This window comes from Phyllobates terribilis, unplaced genomic scaffold, assembly GCF_046119375.1.
Source record: "Phyllobates terribilis strain yellow unplaced genomic scaffold, ASM4611937v1 Scaffold_11__3_contigs__length_659146591, whole genome shotgun sequence".
NCBI classification, from domain to species: domain Eukaryota; kingdom Metazoa; phylum Chordata; class Amphibia; order Anura; family Dendrobatidae; genus Phyllobates; species Phyllobates terribilis.
Window position 1 is genome coordinate 330399656 of NW_027362771.1, and position 18910 is coordinate 330418565.

The 18910-nt window shown below is 40.3% G+C and overlaps 1 protein-coding gene across 1 annotated transcript in view; it reads left to right on the forward strand.

Moving 5' to 3' along the window:
- Window positions 1-18910, forward strand: part of ALPK3 (alpha kinase 3) — a 151407-nt gene that overhangs the window by 20799 nt on the left and 111698 nt on the right. Inside the window, exon 2 of the mRNA XM_073652677.1 lies at window positions 8502-8758. Coding sequence (XP_073508778.1) covers window positions 8586-8758 — 173 coding nt within the window. The 5' untranslated portion in view covers window positions 8502-8585. The remainder of the gene's footprint in view (window positions 1-8501; window positions 8759-18910) is intronic.

The following is an 18910-nucleotide window of genomic DNA, read 5'->3' on the forward strand; positions in this document are numbered from 1 at the left end:
GCCCCGATTGCTAGCAAGTACTCCGGGAGGGTCTATCTTTGTCACCAGTAAAGACCCTGAACTACACCGCATCGTCTCTGAGTGGTTCCTGCTACCCCCATCATCCACGTCGGCTGCCCTGAGGCCATACCCCTCCCGTTGGGGGTTATACCATCCACGCTGCACCATCCTTCCACCGGCCTCAGCGGTCTGCCCTGCAGCGGCAGCTCCATAGCTGCATTCAACGGGTGGCGTAGTCATCCACCATCCACTGCTAATAGACTGCCACTTAGTCTGACTCCCTGGGCACCGACCGGGTCACCGCCACGAGACTACTACCCCCCATCTGATCCGGCTCCGGGTAGCCTCCCGCGTGCGCAACGCTGTGCGACTCAGGCCCAGGGGCGCGTCACATTCATCCAACAGCTATGAAAGGTGTATACATGGAAATATTTGCAAGCACATTACAAAGAGTCAGCCCTTCATTTATTAATTCTAGGAATTATACAATAGACCAGTTACCGTTCATCTGGAGTTAAATTTACATTTGATGATTATTTTTATGAATTTTACTATGGGCGTTGCTTACATGGTAATTATACAGCCCAGCCTAAAGACATGCCCCATTAGTAAAAGCCATAACGATTAACACTAATTAAAAAAGCTGTTATCTCTGGAACCATTTGGAGAATTTGAAAACAAACAAACTGAAGTTTTAGGCAGGCATGGAAAAAATGCTGAAAAGTAAAAAGGATTTAAAAAACAGAAGTATTATTAGTTTGCCTGTCAGTTAAAGGGAATCTGTCAGAAGGTTTTTGCTCTGTAATCTCACAGCAGCATGGGGTAAGGGCTGAGATACTGATTTCAGTGATGTGTCACTTATTAGACTGTGTGCTGTTGTTTAGTACACAAAAAATGGCATCAAATATACAAAACAGTGGGCAGATAGCATGTCAGATGACAAGCATCTGTCCCTAAGCATGCTGAAAAGACATAATAAAAAGAGAACAGCTCAGCATATATTGCAAAAATAAAGTTTATTGGTGAAATATACATAAAAATTGTCAATAGAAAAGGAAACCAGGAGGTAATTGGAAAGTAGCTTTACAAGCCAGGTATATTGTAAATAGTATGATCATAATAGATCTATGGATCTATAGAATTGCACATTTGCCCACAATAGTAGAGAAATAATAAATACCAAAATAGTGAACATTCAATATCACAAAATGGCAATGGGTAAAGACACAGAGGTCAGCCCAAATACATATAGACCTGCTAATATAAGTAAAAGTCGCCCTTACTATGTTATGGGAGACTCTGTGTCAGAATTAAGGTGCTCACACATTATAGTTCCATAAACTAATTACCTGGCAGGAAAGCACAGCCCAAAAGGAGGGGGGAGGAAGGTGGTCAGAAGAAGAGGTGGTCTATATGTATTTGGGCTGACCTCTGTGTCTTCACCCATTGCCATTTTGTGATATTGAATGTTCACTATTTTGGTATTTATTATTTCTCTACTATTGTGGGCAAATGTGCAATTCTATAGATCCATAGATCTATTATGATCCTACTATTTACAATATACCTGGCTTGTAAAGCTACTTTCCAATTACCTCCTGGTTTCCTTTTCTATTGACAATTTTTATGTATATTTCACCAATAAACTTTATTTTTGCAATATATGCTGAGCTAGTCTCCTCTTTTTATTGTGTGCTGTTGTTTGAATACTATCAGTGTTTTATCAACAGGAGATTATTAGTGCAGGACAAGTTGCCTGCATGCCTCCTGGTCCAACCACGCCCCCTGTACTGATTAGAGGCTTACTATCAATATACAGTGTACAGAGAAAGCTGCAAATCAGTGGTTTGGGTGGGGGTCAGCTTTCTGAGCATTTGTACATTTACAGCAGAAAAAAAGTCTTATTGCTGCACAGCTGCTGCACACAGTAATCTAAGTGATACATTGCTGGAATCAGGGTATCTTTACCTACATTATGCTGCTCTCAGTTGAGGTAGAAGAACCTGGTGACAGAGAGAAATCGAAATCATATCAATATTTGGTGTGACCACATTTGCCTTCCAAATTGCATTAATTCTAGATACACTTGCAAACAATTTTTGAAAGAACTCGACAGGGAGGTTGGTCTAAACATTGTGGAGAACTATCCACAGATCTTCTGTGGCTGTAGGCTTGAGCAATCCTTCTGTCTATTCATGTAATCCAGACAGACTCGATGATTTTGAGATCAGGGATGTGTGGGAGCCATATCATCACTTAAAGGACTCCTTGTTCATCTTTATACTGAAGATAGTTCTTTATGACATTGCGTGTATACTTGAGGTCATTGTTCTGCTGCAGAATAAATTTGGAGCCACTCAGATGCCTCCCTGATGGCATTGCTTGATGGATAAGTATTTGCTTGTACTTCTGCAAGACAAAATAGGATTGCTCCATGGTGAAGTACTGGTGATAAGAAACAGGGCAGAATAGATGGAATCTGCTTACCTGGTGGTCTTGTGCATGTCAGGCACAACTCGGATGAGAGTAGGAGTAAAGTGGTATTCCTCGTATAGACTACTGCTCCACCCGTTAAAGCGTACAGAGTGGTTCATTAATAACCACTGCAAAGCGAAAAATGAGAAAAAACCTTGTGGTGGGTGCGATCAAGATGAAGACATGGATGCTAAAATGTAGAAAAGCAACAAGCATTCATTAAAAGACAGCAACGCGTTTCAAAATTGATCTGATTTCTTCCTCAGGCTATCAGGAAGAAATCAGATCGATTTTGAAACGCGTTGCTGTCTTTTAGAAAAAGTTTTTTGTTTTCTAAACCTTCTCACCCTTGTTTTCATCATGTTAGTGCCCACCACAATGTTTTTTTTTTCATCTTTTGCCTCACAAATGTATCTATTAATGTATTTTTTCTATTGCTTAAATAGCGCCAACATGTCCCAAAGCATACTAAACAAGATATAATCACTTCCATCACCGAACCAATATGTATTTAGTTGTTACCTGTGTACATTCTCTAAAAAAAACAAAAGATTACTGAGTAATCCTAACACTTTTTTTTATTAAATACATTGATTTTATCTACTTTCTTTACTGGAAAATTCATATTTTATTCCAGTGTTTGGCAATGGCAAGTTTTACGATTTTAGGCAGTTCTTCATTCTTTCATTTTATTTCTCAATTTTAATCATTTATACATTTGTAAGTCTGCAGATGTATGCATATGTCCAAAACCTGTGCAAGTGTGTGCAAAAATAAATACAGTATGCACTGAAAAATATACCAGTAAATAATACCATATACTATACAATATGCATAAGGCCAGAGCAAAGAGCACGTTGTGGGTACTATGGTACAGGGTATGTCCACTGTCAATAATAAAGAGAAGGGAATACAGGTGTGAGTCATGTTAGTCATATTGCAGTGCAATATGTATTTTTTTCTCTTTCTTATGCCTTATACCCTGTTTATATGAGTGTAATACTCTTAGGCTGCGTGTACACAATGCGTTTTTCATGCGTTTATGCTGCGGAATTTCCGCAGCGGAAACGCATCAAAAACGCATGGTAATCCGCACCTCATGGTCGCCAATGGCATTCCGCAATGTCAATGCACATGCTGCGGATTTTTCCGCAGCGTTTCTGCAGCGCTCATAAATCCGCAGCATGTTCATTAATTTTGCGGAAGCGCAGCGGAAGCGCCGCCATTGACTTGCATTGAGACACATAGAATGCGCGTCTGTACATTTGTACAAGCGGATTCTATGCGTCTCTATGTGCGGATGGTACCCAGTTCAGGAGGAGAGAAGACTCTCATCCAGACCTGGGTACCATTGTACCTGTAAAAAAAAGAATAAAATAAAAAATAAAGTTTATATTCACCTGTCCAACGACTTCTCTCGGCATGCTGGCAGCGCTGAAGGACCTTCGGTGACGTCACAGTCATGTGACCGCAGGCCCTTCACCGCTGTGTCTCGCGATATGCCGGCAGCCGGGAACCAGACAGGAACGAGCGCTGCAGCACACGCCTGGGCATCGGGGGTGAGTATAGCTTTATTTTTTTTATTTTTACGGTCACACTATATAAAATCAAGCTGTTTGCATGGATTTATATAGTGTGACCTAGTTGTCAAGCACTTTCCAAGTGATGCTATCGCCTGGAAAGCGCTTGTCAATCTGCATGCGGAAATGCATGTGAATCCGCATGTATTCTGCAGGAAAAACGCATGCACAATCTGCATGCGTTTTTTTCTGCCAGGGAGATGCAGAAATGCTGCAGAAATTTTCTGCTTCATTTCTGCATCGTGGGCTCATAGCCTAACAAATATATGTTTTTGCCTATATATACACCGATTCATCATCATTTTGTTAAAATTTGCACCACAATCTTGGAACTTTGACTTGACTGCCTGAGGATTAATGCTCTTATATCATTTTGTTCTATGTAGCTTTATGTTTTCGTCTTGTATTTTACAAAATGTAATTTTATATATGGTTTCACCGGATACAGTGGGGAAAATAAGTATTTGAAATACAGCCGATTTTGCAAGTTTTCCCACCTACAAAGAATGGAGAGGTCTGTAATTTTTATCATAGGTACAATTCAACTGTGAGAGACAAAATCTAAAAATAAAAACCAGAAAATAACATTGTATGATTTTTAAAAAATTAAATAGTATTTTATTGCATGAAATAAGTATTTTATCACATACCAACTAGCAAGGAATTCTGGCTTTCATAGACCTGTTAGTTTTTTTTTAAGAAGCCTTCATATCTGCACTCATTACCAGTATTAATTGCACCTGTTTGAACTCTTTACCTTTATGAAAGACACCTGTCCACACACTCAATCACACTCCAACCTCTCAACCATGGGCAAGACCAAAGAACTGTCTAAGGACACCAGAGACAAAATTTTTGACCTGCACAAGGCTGGGGTGGGCTACAGGACAATAGGCAAACAGTTTGTTGAGAAGGCAACAACTGTTGGCACAATTATTAGAACATGGAAGAAACACAAGATGACTGTCAATCTTCCTCAGTCTTGGGCTCTGTGCAAGATCTCACCTCGTGGGATAAGGATGATTCTGAGAAAGGTTAGGAATCAGCCCAGCACTACATGGGAGGACCTGGTCAAAGACTTAAAGAGAGCTGGGATCACAGTGTCAAATATTACTGTTAGTAACACACTATGTTGTCATGGATTAAAATCCTGCAGGGCACGAAAGGTCCACCTGCTCATGCCAGCACATGTCCAGGCCCATTTGAAGTTTGCCAAAGACCATCTGGATGATCCAGAGGAGGCATGGGTGAAGGTCATGTGGTCAGATGAGACCAAAATAGAACTTTTTGGTATCAAGTCCACTTGCCATGTTTGGAGGAAGAAGAAGGATGAGTACAACTGCAAGAACACCGTCGCAACCGTGAAGCATGGTGGGGGAAACATCATACTTTGGGGGTTGGTGGGGCTGCAAAGGAGACAGGACTACTGCACCATATTGAAGGGAGGATGGTTGGGATCCTGTATCACGAGATTTTGGCCAACAACCTCCTTCCCTCAGTAAAAGCATTGAAGGACTACTGCACCGTATTGAAGGGAGGATGGATGGGATCCTGTATCACGACATTTTGGCCAGCAACCTCCTTCCCTCAGTAAGAGCATTGAAGATGGGTCATGGCTGGGTCTTCCAGCATGACAATGACCTGAAACACACAGCCAGGGCAACTAAGGAGTGGCTCCGTAAGAAGAATTTCAAGGTCCTGGAGTGGCGCAGCAAGTCTCCAGACCTGAACCCAATAGAAAATCTTTGGAGGGACCTGAAACTTAATGTTGCCCAGCGATAGCCCCAAAACCTGAAAGATCTGGAGAAGATCTGTTTGGAGGAGTGGGCCAAAATCCCTGCTGCAGGGTGTGCAAATGTGGTCAAGAGCTACTGGAAACGTCTGACATCTGTAATTGCAAACAAAGGTTTCTGTACCAAATATTAAGTTCTGTTTTTCTATTATATCAAATACTTATTTCATGCAATAAAATGCAAATTAATTATGTAAAAATCATACAATATAATTTTCTGGATTTTTTTTAAGATTCTGTCTCTCACAGTTGAAGTGTACCTACGATAAAAATTACAGACCTCTTAATTCATTTCTAGGTGGAAAAACTTGCAAAATTGTCAGTGTATCAAATACTTATTTTTCTCACTGTATGCATCTATTCATGCCTATTTAACAGTTTGTCATTCCTTTTTTTTTTTGTTTTTTTTTGTGTAGTGCATGTTTGACAAAGGTCTTATTGACCGAAAGTCACAATTATATGCACAGCGTTGGATTTTCTGGATTGTACTAAATAAAATTCAAAATTTTCTTTGATTTTGAAATGCCAGATTCTTTTCTGCATATACAGTGCATTGTGAAAGTATTTGGCCCCCTTGAACTTTTCTACCTTTTGCCACATTTCTGGCTTCAAACATAAAGATATAAAATTCAAATTTTTTGGGGAAGAATCAACAACAAGTGGGACACAATCGTGAAGTGGAACAAAATTTATTGGATATTTTAAACTTTTTTAACAAATTAAAAACTGAAAAGTGGGGCGTGCAATATTATTCGGCCCCCTTCTTCCCCCAAAAATTAGAATTGTATATCTTTATGTTTGAAGCCAGAAATGTGGCAAAAGGTAGAAAAGTTGTAGGGGGCCAAATACTTTCACAATGCACTGTATTACGGTGCTGGATCCTATCTGAGCACCCGCCAGACTCTGGAGTGCCGTACTTCTCTGTATTTTATATTAATTTCTATTTACATATGCTTGACTTGTCAGTGCGCAACAATAACTTTTTCTGGGGCTTACAGCAACAAAACAGGGCCATCTTCAGAAATTAAAGTTAGTTACATATCCTGAAAGGGCTGCCCTTAATATACTACAGAAAAATCACCTGACAGATTCCCTTTAAATGTTGCACACAGGAAGACATATAAGAGTCAGACATATTGACCAAAAAATGTAGTCAACTACATTTTTTAGACGTAAAAAAAAATATAATATAGCGTAAACTTGACTTTTTTGACTATGTCTTGCCAATTATAGTCTATGGATACACTACCATATTCCTCCAGAATACATTTTCTTTTGTAATTCAGGTGCATATGTCCAGTAGAATGCACTGTACTAATGTGAACCTAGCCTTGGATGTTGCCCATTACACTTTATATTATTGCTTTTCTTTTTGGTGATTCTGCCTAAGCACATCATTCCTGTTGGTTAAGTTTGAGTTCTCTGCACTGTATAAAAGTTGCAAGAACTTTTTCATAGTGTCATTGTAAAAAAAGATGTAAAGAGCAGGAACAGGTGCAGAGAGCATAAACTTTCCAGAGTTCAAATCTGGTACAGTTCTTGGAAGGCACAGACTAGGCAGCAATGAAAGGCAACTGCTAGAAGCGATTAATCTGGTATTTCTACTTGTGTTGTTGCATCATAATTCAGGAAAATTTCTACAGTTCCATTTGGCACCAAGTTTACGTTTATGTATGAAGAAATGCTTGTCTTTTCTAATATTTGTCTGCAACTTAAGAATGTTTAGTTTGGTTTGGTTCAAAACTTAAATTACCTTAGGTAAATTGAACTTGATCAAACTTACAGAGCAACTATCATTTAAACTTTTTATTTTAAAATAATAGGTTCTACTTAGCATGTGCAGCAGATCAGTGGGGGTTCGGGTTATAAGACCCTCATGCTCACTAAAAAAAACTACTCTGCTAAGCAGCAAGAAGTGCCTAGCTTGTGTCTGAGTGCATGTACTAAATGGTGTTTGGGGTCAATAGAAAGTCGAAGAACCAGTATTGCACCCTTATACAGGGTTATAGACTTTCTATTGAGCCCATACACTGCTCTATGGGCATACTCAGGTAAATGCTCAGGGCTTCTGTCTGCTGAGCAGAGTGGTGCAGAACAGCTTTCTGAGTGATCAGTGGAGGTCTGCACCCCCACCTATCTGCTGCACTTAAGTAGTACCTATGATTTAAAAAAAAAAAAAAAATGAAACGATAGTTACTGTTTAAGGAGGTATTGATATGTCTCTCATAATGACATATCAGTGGCACTCAGCTGACCGCTAACCACTGTGCCCCTACGTTTTTGATCAGAGAGTGGAGTGAGCAGCATATACATTTCTAGAAAGTCTATAGACCCAACAATGACTGAAAGATCACAGAAGAACAACTTTACAAAGTTATATGCCTTTATTTAATGACTGTCACATTTGTTTGTGTCATGAAATTGCACCAAAAGGTGGCAGAAAATGGACTTATTTAGCCTTGGTCATCCAAAATCAAAAGTGAATAGTTAGCTTAATATGTTAGGTTTATTAATCATGACTTTGAAAAGGTTACCATATTTTATGATAAGTCTGTTTAGCAATCATTTTATGTACTTTTGGCACAGGCAGCTGAGATGTGACTGCAGCCATATTTTTAAGATAAAAGTTATAAACATTTTACATTTTCTCCCAGGTTCTAGTCTCCGGAGGAAGTCTTGAACCATCTTTCTTGGGGGTCGCAGGTGGCTAATATAACTGGCCGAAAAAAGGAGTATACATGATGGGCACAAGGAGACCAATGAACCGCATACCCTCTGGGAATGGAAGGTTCTATGACTCCCATGGAAGTAGTAATGGGAGTACAAGTGACAGTGAAGACAGTAATGGTTCAGTCTATACTCCCCGGGCAGACAGCAGAAGCTACCTGCTGAATATGAGGCCCGAGAACAGGTAAGTAAATTGTTTGTCTTGCTATGTAGATATTGAACTCATCAGATGTTTTGAGCCATTGGATGCAATTAAGGTGTTTCATTCTAATTGCCTGATTGGCCCAATTCTGCTATTTCTGAGGAGCCACACATAAATTAAGACTGAGCCATAGAATATTTGATGGGCTGCAACGCACATAAACCCTTGGAGTACACAGGTTTGCTGGTGTCTCCAGACATCATTCCACTCCACTCCATTGGAAGAAGCCAGTCATAAGTGGCAAAGCTGGCTCAGGTAGATGGCTGAGCGTGTCTGTGAAAGATTGTTTTTAATCCTTTTGAAACCACCATTCTCGTGAGTAGGGTAATAACTGATAATAGTGACTGTGTTGCAGTATTGTGTTTTGCACTTTTTACAGCCAGATCACAGAAGCATTGGAGGTAATAAGCTGGTAGAGACAACAATCTGCATATAGAGATCATTTCCATTTGGGTACTTTTCTATAGTTGCTTTTGGGTGATGAGTGGAGACATATGAAAACCTGTACACTCCTATGTTTTATGTTAGCTGCAGCCCACCAAAGTAATGGAATATTCTAAGAGTTTTATTCGCTGTTGAAAAATTTGAAATCCTAATAATAGTGATGTACTGGCACTAAGAATATTAGAAAGGTGCAGATCTTTTCATTATTATATTGGTCAAAGTGTTTTTCTGAAATTGTAATATTGATGGGCATACCTTAGAAGTCATCAATATCTGATAAGTGGGGTTCAGATACTTTGCACCACTGCCAATGATTTGTACCAGGGGGTACCACTTCTCCTTCAATGTTGTGTCGGTGTCCCATTTGGCAACATGGTACCATACACTTCAATGGGTAGGACTTCAATATGACTGTTTCAGAAAACTCATTAAAGGGGTTTTAACAAGATTGCAATTCATCATCTGTTCACAAAATTGGTATAAAGTTAACAAGTTTCCACCACTGAGAACTGAACCATTCATGCGAACGGTGGTCCCCTTCTGAGTCCTCCGTTGGAATACAATGATAGCCGAGCATGAACAGCGCCACTATTTTCCAAGTCTATGGGACTGATATAGATAGCTGAAGAAATCCTCAGTGTCCAGCAACTTAACACCTATCCGTTGAATAGGTGATAAGTTGCAAACTAGGTTCAACCCCTTTCAGCTTTATTTACATTAAAAAAAAATTAACTGCTAGTATAAGTCTGTTGTGGCATTAATAAATTGTTATCCCGTTAAATATATAATTGATTTTCTTGAATTCATAGCCCAAATTTGGAGCTATTGATAACTCTGTTGTAAAGTTAAAACATTTGCAAGAACTTGAAGGATACAAAAATATATGAATGCACAAGGACATGCAGATATACGTACATACATTCCATGTTTACAATAACTGAAAGCTATAATTATCGTATAGTAATACTAGTTCTTAGTAATCATATGCCAATTCCTATAATTACATGCTTGTGTTGATTACAGTGACAGACAGATTACAAATATGTATTGACTGCCACATAGGAGCAACTGCTTCTGGTCTAGAGGATAGAGGATATGTCTGAACACGAGATGGACTGTCAATGGGTGCAGTGCTTGCTGTGAAATATTTACTTGCCCCAGTGAATATTCAGATATATGTAGATAGAAAGCCTTGTGCATGTGTTTATACAGATCTTGCAAATTTCTAATGGTTGTTACTAACCTTACTAGTTTCAATTTGTATGATCTATCCTATTTGTCCGAGCTAATACAACATCTAGTAGAATCAAACCAAAAGCCAATAATAAAATGTATACTTTATATATTTATTGTATATAAAGTCAGTGTTTCAGATATTTAAGCCTCTCAGTATATCACGATGGCCTTTGGTAAAGTTAACATTGTCTTTGGTTACTTGAGGTAAAAGATTTAGAAATAGCAAATGTTCTGTCAGGTCTGGCAGCTAAAAGGGAAGAGAACAAACTTGCAACACAGCCAAGTAAAGGGGCTAGGTTACACTGCAAAATCAGTCCAAGTCCCGGAGAAAGTCTCCATACTTCATTTTCATTGCTATATGTCCTTCTTCTTAGGTTAGCGGCTCTCCTTACCTCTTCCAAATTCTCTTCTTGAGACATCAGTGCACTTTAGTATAAATCATACTGATGAAGTGAGAATGTTATTCTACCTTCTGTCACTATTAGATTGCTATGTGAAAGCTGACTGTCAATCTATCAATAGATAGTGATTGATTGATCTAAAGGGGTTATCCAGGACTATTTTTTTTTACTGTGGGCCTAAGAAATAACAGGCAGGTATTTGCTAACTGCCTGCCTGTTCTGCCCAGCGCAGATATTTGCTAGCACAGAGCTGTCACTGACCACTCCTGCTGGTTATTCTGCGGCTTCCGGGTCTCTTTCGCTCTGCTCAGTTGACAAAGGGTGACTGCTGATGTCATGCTGATCTGATTGACAGCTGGCTCCCAGCTGCCTAACTGTGGAAAGCTGGTTGTCAATCAGCATGATGTTGGCAGTCACGTGTCGCCAACTGAGCAGCCCTGAAGAAGAGCTGCTCTGTTGACATGGAACAGCTGAATCGCTGGCAGGAGCAGTCAGTGACTGCTCTGAGCTGGCACTGAATACAACAGGCAGGTAGTTTCTAACTAGTTAGCAACTACCTGCCTGTTATTGTTTTAGCTCTTAGTAAAAATAAATTAATCCTGGATAACCCCTTTAAGGGGTAGAACATTTATTTACGTGAAACTTTGTAACATATCCTATGTGGGAAAATAGCTTTTTCCTTATGATCCAGCAGTCTAGAATTCCACTCTTCCAAGAGGGACACTGTAAATGTTCAGAAACTTACTTAGTGCCCAAAAAAATGATTAGTGTAGCAGAAAATTTAACACTGGGAGGAAGGAAGTTCAGATTTAGGTTTTCCCTATTATCCTCTGCAGCGAGAGGTGAGGTAGTCATGTGATTTGCTGGGAAGAGCCCACCCACTTGGCTAATATGGAGTCAAAATTAACATTTTGAAAAGACTGAAATGAAAAAATACCTAAAATAATACAAGGTGAGTTAGGTTCACCACACATTTGTACATTATTTTAAAAAGTCTACATACAATGGGTATCTATTTGATGAATCTATTTCCTTTTTTTTAAGGATAAGTTTTTTTGTTTTTTTAAACAGATCCAAAAGAGACAGTAAATAGATTCCCTGTACCAGCTATTGCAGATATTCCATGTAGTAGGCTATCAAAATACCACTATTATTATTATTGTTAATGGCCTTCTGCTCGATCTCGAGCCATGACGACTTGATGGATGAACGCTTTGTGCGAAGATCCATCTTGTGCACGCTTAGATAGGTCCACCAGGGTCTTCTCTGCTGTTATCTTGATTGTATCAAACCATCGGTATGCTGGTCTTCAACTTTGCCTTGTTCCTTCTATTCTTCTGACCATGATGTCCTTGTCCATTAATTGCTCTCTTTGTATCATGTGTTCAAAGTAGGCAAGCCATAGCTTGGTTATCCTTGCTTCGAGTGACATGTCTGGCTTAATTTGTTCCAAAATTGATTTGTTTCTTCTTCTTGCCATCCATGATATTGATAGCATCCTTCTTCAGAACCACATTTCGAAGGCGTTGATTCTTCTTCTGTCTTGTGTCTTCATTGTCCAGGTTTTGCATTCATATATTACTACAGAAAAGACCAGGCTATGTACGAGCCATGTCTTTGTTGCCAGTGAAATGTTCCTCGATTTGAAGATCTTGTCCAGTGACTTCATTATTGATTTGCCCATAGCTATTCTCCTATTGACTTCCAGTGTCATCGCTGCATCTTGAATAATCATTGAACTGAGTAGGTTGAAGTCCACTACAACTTCCAGTTCATCGCTATCCATCTCAAATGTGTCCTGGTCGTACCTGGCAGTAGTCAATATCTTTGTCTTCTGTGTATTGAGTAGAAGTCCCATGTTCGAGCTTTCCATCTTGACATTCCGTAATAAGTCCTTCATTCTATCTACTCTTGTTGCTCTCAATGTTGTACCGGCTGCGTATTTAAGATTGTTTATGATTCGTCCCGCAATTTTGATTCCTTCTTCTTTTTTGGCAAGTCCAGCCTTCCTGAAAGCCTTCTTGAAAATTGCTTCTGCATATATATTGAAGAGAAATAGTGACAGGATGCAGCCATGTCTGACGCCTCGCTCTACTTTGAACCATACCGTGTCGTCACGTTCAGTTCGGACTGTTGCTTCTTGGTCAATGTAAAGGTTCCTAATGAGGCTGATCAGATGGTTCAGCACACCCATATCTTTCATGGCATTCCAAAGTTTCTGGTGATCAACACAATCGAAGGCTTTGCTGTAGTCGATGAAGCAAAAATAGATCTCCTTATATTCTTTGGCCTTTTCCATTATTCATCTAATGCTAGCAATTACATCTCTTGTTCCTCTGCCTTTTCTGAATCCTGCTTGTTTCTCTAGCTGCTGTTTGTCAAAGTAAGGCTATAGTCGTCTTTGTAGGATCTTCAGTATTATTTTGCTGATATGAGGTTTGAGCGCAATAGTCCAATAGTTTCCACAGTCGGTAGCATCTCCCTTCTTCGGAATAGAAATAAAAGCGGATCTTGTCCAGTCCTTGGGCCATTTACCAGCTGTCCATATCTGTTGACACATGGCGTGTGATGACATCAACTGCTGCTTCAGAAGACTTTATAAGGTCTATTGGAACATTGTCACATCCAGGTGCTTTGTTTTTTGACAGAAGCTTTATCGCAGCAATGACTTTGTCTTTCAAGATGTTCGGTCGGCTATCATTTCCAGTCTCAGTTTCTTCCCGTATCACTGAGTCGTTCTTGTAGAGGTGCTCCGTGTATTCTTTTCATCTTTCCTTGATCTGTTATGGCTCAGTTTGTTTCTGTTGGCGTCTTTCAACATTCCCACTCTTGGTTGAAACTTTTGTTGTATTTCTTTAATCTTTTGGTATGCCTGCCTGGTCTTGCCCTTCAGATATTTGCTTTCTATCTCTGTACATATCTTTTGGTAATAAATTTATTTGTCTGCTCAAATAGCTCTATTTAGTCTGTTACTGATGTTGTCTGTGTCCTGTTTGTTACCTTTTGCTTTTGCCATTCGTCATTCTTTGATGATCTTTAGGTTCTCTTCTGTTAAGAATGGCTGTGGGCATCTCTTCTGCCTTTTGTTGATTGTCTTACTGGCTCCTTCAGTAATAGTCTTTATATATACAGTGCCTACAAGTAGTATTCAACCCCCTGCAGATTTAGCTGGTTGACACATGCGGAATTAACTTGGCATTGTGACATTTGTACTGTAGATCAGCCTGGAAGTGGGAAATGCACTGCAGCAAATTTTGTTTTTTGTTTTTTTTAAAACGTTAAAAGTTAATTCAGAGTGTCATTTATTATTCAACCCCTCAAACGACAAGAATTCTGTTTGGTCCCCCTAAAGTATTAAGAAGTAGTTCAGGCACCAAGAATAATGAGCTTCACATGTGTGGATTAAAGATCTCTTTTGCCAGCCTTTTCTGACTATTTAAGACCCTCCCCAAACTTGTGAACAGCACTCAGACATGGTCAACATGGGAAAGACAAAGGAGCATTCCAAGGCCATCAGAGACAAGATCGTGGAGGGTCACAAGGCTGGCAAGGGGTACAAAACCCTTTCCAAGGAGTTGGGCCTACCTGTCTCCACTGTTGGGAGCATCATCCGTAAGTGGAAGGCTTATGGAACTACTGTTAGCCTTCCACGGCCTGGACAGCCTTTGAAAGTGTCCTCCCGTGCCGAGGCCAGGCTTGTCCGAAGAGTCAAGGCTAACCCAAGGACAACAAGGAAGGAGCTCCAGGAAGATCTCATGGCAGTGGGGACATTGGTTTCAGTCAATACCATAAGTACCGTACTCCACCGCAATGGTCTCCGTTCCAGACGAGCCCGTAAGGTACCTTTACTATCAAAGCGTCATGTCAAGGCTCGTCTACAGTTTGCTCATGATCACTTGGAGGACTCTGAGACAGACTGGTTCAAGGTTCTATGGTCTGATGAGACCAAGATCGAGATCTTTGGTGCCAACCACACACGTGACGTTTGGAGACTGGATGGCACTGCATACGACCCCAAGAATACCATCCCTACAGTCAAGCATGGTGGTGGCAGCATCATGCTGTGGGGCTGTTTCTCAGCCAAGGGGCCTGGCCATCTGGTCCGCATCCATGGGAAGATGGCTAGCACGGCCTACCTGGAGATTTTGGCCAAGAACCTCCGCTCCTCCATCAAGGATCTTAAGATGGGTCGGAATTTCATCTTCCAACAAGACAACGACCCAAAGCACACAGCCAAGAAAACCAAGGCCTGGTTCAATAGGGAAAAAGTCAAGGTGTTGGAGTGGCCTAGTCAGTCTCCTGACCTTAACCCAATTGAAAACTTGTGGAAGGAGCTCAAGAATAAAGTCCACATGAGACACCCAAAGAACCTAGATAACTTGGAGAAGATCTGCATGGAGGAGTGGGCCAAGATAACTCCACAGACCTGTGCCGGCCTGATCAGGTCTTATAAAAGACGATTATTAGCTGTAATTGCAAACAGGGTTATTCCACAAAATATTAAACATAGGGGTTGTATAATAATTGACCCACACTTTTATGTTTAAAATTTAATAAAATTCAACTGAGCAACATAACTTTTTGGTTTGTAAGATTTATGCTTCTGTTCATAAAACCTACTCTCGTTTGCAGTTTGAAGGCTCTAACTTATTTGCATCTTATCAAACCAGCTAAATCTGCAGGGGGTTGAATACTACTTGTAGGCACTGTATAATTCCTCAGGCTTTCTTTCATCCATGTCCGATGCTATAAATTGGTTGTACAGACCATTCCAAAATACTTCAGGTATATTGGTAAAAACAAAGTTGCAAATGACATGTTGTCTAGCCTGTTTGCACAGCTTGACTCTAATCTTTGCTGTCAAAAGTTCATGATCGGTTCCACCGTCACCTCCTGGCCTTGTTTTCATGGTAATGATCGACGACCTACATCTTTGGCAAACCCATATGTAGTCAATCTGATTTTTATAGGCCTCATTTGGTGATATCCATGTGTAGAGTCTCCGTTTGTGATTTTGTAAGAAGGTGTTCATGATGGACATTTGATTGTTCATACAAAAGTCAATGAATCTTTCTCCAGGCTCATTTTGTTCACCAACTTCAAAGCTTCCAACAACAGTTCCATGTCTGCCCACTTTGGCATTCAAGTCTCCCATAATAATGAGTAAGTCTTGTTTTTGCGTCTTGTCGATTCTTCTTGAACTTCATCGTAGAATAGTTCAACATCCTCCTCCTTGGCATCTGTTGTTGATGAGTAGACTTGCATAACTGTGACATGAATTGGCTCCTTGTAGTCGTATCGAGAAGACTCTATCCCTGTCTGCATTGTGTTTTAGGACAGTGCCGGACAATCTTTGGTTAAGAATAAAAAACGACACTGTTCCTTCTTTGGTTATAATTGCCAGAATAGTAGACCCGATGCTTGTTTAACTGGAAATGTCTGGATTGAGTCCATCTTTGTTCGCTAATTCCGAGTAGGTTGAGTTCTGTTCTGTCCATTTCAGCTTTGACGATGTCGAGTTTCGTACATTCCAAATTCTGGAGCTTATAAAAGATTATAAAATCTCTGCAGCTTTTGATCTTCCCTTTCGACCAAGTGATATCAGCACCAAGACGTCCTTACGGCTTTGATCCTGGCCCATCATGAGCATTGGTCATACTCAGGTTGACCATCGGCTCTTCTCCAGTAGCTTGTTGAGTGCCTTCCGACCTAGGGGTGCATCTTCCAGCACTATATTGACTTCCTTTAGTTGTACTACATGTTGAAATATAGTTGTTTGACACTGTTTAAGGCTATGTTCACATCTGTATTTTAGCCTCCTTCGTAGGTTCTGCTATAAAAAATGGACAAAATAAGGCAGCATGCTTTGCTATCTTGTGCTTTAAAATGCTAGGTACTATGACAGTCAACGGTGTCAATTGAGCAATGCTGATTGTGATGGATACAGTACTGCCATTCCCCCACAAATAACAGTTGATATTCATGGGTCCAAGCAAACACCCTTCTCACAAAAAAGTATTGTCCAAAGTTCAACCCTTTAGGATTCCAATTATTACTGCACAGTCAGACGGCCATATAAGTCGGACCAAGATCCGAACAGTGCACGGACTGGCCGACGGCTCTCCCGACCTGAGCGAGACAGCTGCATACAAATACATGAAGTTGTCATGCTCAGGTCAGGAGAGCTGCCAGCCAGTCCAAGCACTGCTTTCCGATCTCACTCCAATTTATATGGCCCTCTGACTGCGCCCTTACCGTGTAGATCCTTCAAAAGAATATGACAACAAATTGTGAAAGCTTCACTGTTCATGTTCTGATTTGCTCTTCCCCCTTCAATACTATATTTAAATCTGATACATCGTTGATTTCATGATGTCACATCTACAATGTAAATTTTGTCATTTGTGCTTAAGAGCCAGCAGATGTCTAATTTACTAAATTGCATTCATATGGTTGTTATTCATCCACTAATGCTTCTCTGCTTAAATGTCTCCTAAATGTGCTGGTTTTCACTAGCTGCAGCCGATCCAGTGTCAATCGGTATTCTCATTACGCACCTGCAAGGTAACGCTGTTGCAAAATGTTTTGTATATGATATATATGGGCTCAAATTTATAAAATCTGAATTTTGTATGTGAAATAAATGCCATATATTAGAATGTCTAGAATTTCTGATGAAGAGAAATAAGGATGACTATATGTTATATTCATTCATGCCTTCATGCTGTCACCATTCTTGACGAGTCTTATTGAATATTATACAGTGTGTCTTATATACAGTGGGGAAAATAAGTATTTGATACACTGCCGATTTTGCTCGTTTTCCCACTTGCAAAGAATGGAGAGGTCTGTAATTTTTATCGTAGATACACTTCAACTGTGAGAGACAGAACCTAAAAATAAAAAACAGAAAATCACATTGTATGATTTTTAAATAATTAAATTGCATTTTATTGCATGAAATAAGTATTTGATCACCTACCAATCAGCAAGAATTCTGGCTCTCACAGACCTATTAGTTTTTCTTTAAGAAGCCCTCCTACTCTGCACTCATTACCTGTATTAATTGCCCCTATTTTAACTCATTACCTGTATATAAAGGCACCTGTCCACACACACAATCAATCACACTCCAACCTCTTAACCATGGCCAAGATCAAAGAGCTGTCTAAGGACACCATGGGCAAAATTGTAGACCTGCACAAGGCTGAGATGGGCTACAGGACAATGGGCAAGCAGCTTGGTAAGAAGGCAACAATTGTTTGCACAAGTATTAGAAAATGGAAGCAACACAAGATGAATGTCAATCTTCCTTGGTCTGGGGCTCCATGCAAGATCTCACCTCATGGGGTAAGGATGATTCTGAGAAAGATCAGGCATCAACCCAGAATTACATGGGAGGACCTGGTCAATGACCTGAAGAGAGCTGCGACCACAGTCTCAAACATTACCGTTAGTAACACACTACGCCGTCATGGATTAAAATCTGCCGGGCACGCAAGGTCCCCCTGTTCACACCAGCACATGTCCAGGCCCGTTTGAAGTTCGCCAATGACCATCTGGATGATTCAGAGGAGGCATGGGAGAAGGTCATGTGGTCAGATTAGACCAAAATAGAACTTTTTAGTATCAACTCCACTCACCATGTTTGAAGGAAGAAGAAGGATGAGTACAACCTCAAGAACATTGTCCCAACCATGAAGCATGGTGGGGGAAACATCATACTTTGGGGGTGCTTTTCTGCAAAGTGGACAGGACGACTGCACCGTATTAAAGGGAGGATGGGGTCATGCATCATGAGAATTTGGCTAACAACCCCCTTTCCTCAGTAAGAGCATTGAAGATGGGTCGTGACTGGGTCTTCCAGCATGACAATGACCCAAAACACACAGCCAGGGTAAATAAGGAGTGACTCTGTAAGAAGCATTTCAAGGTCCTGGAGTGGCCTAGCCAGTCTCCAGACCTGGACGCAATAGAAAATCTTTGAAGGAAGCTAAAACTCAATGATGCCCAACAACAGCCCTGAAACCTGAAAGATCTGGAGAAGATCTGT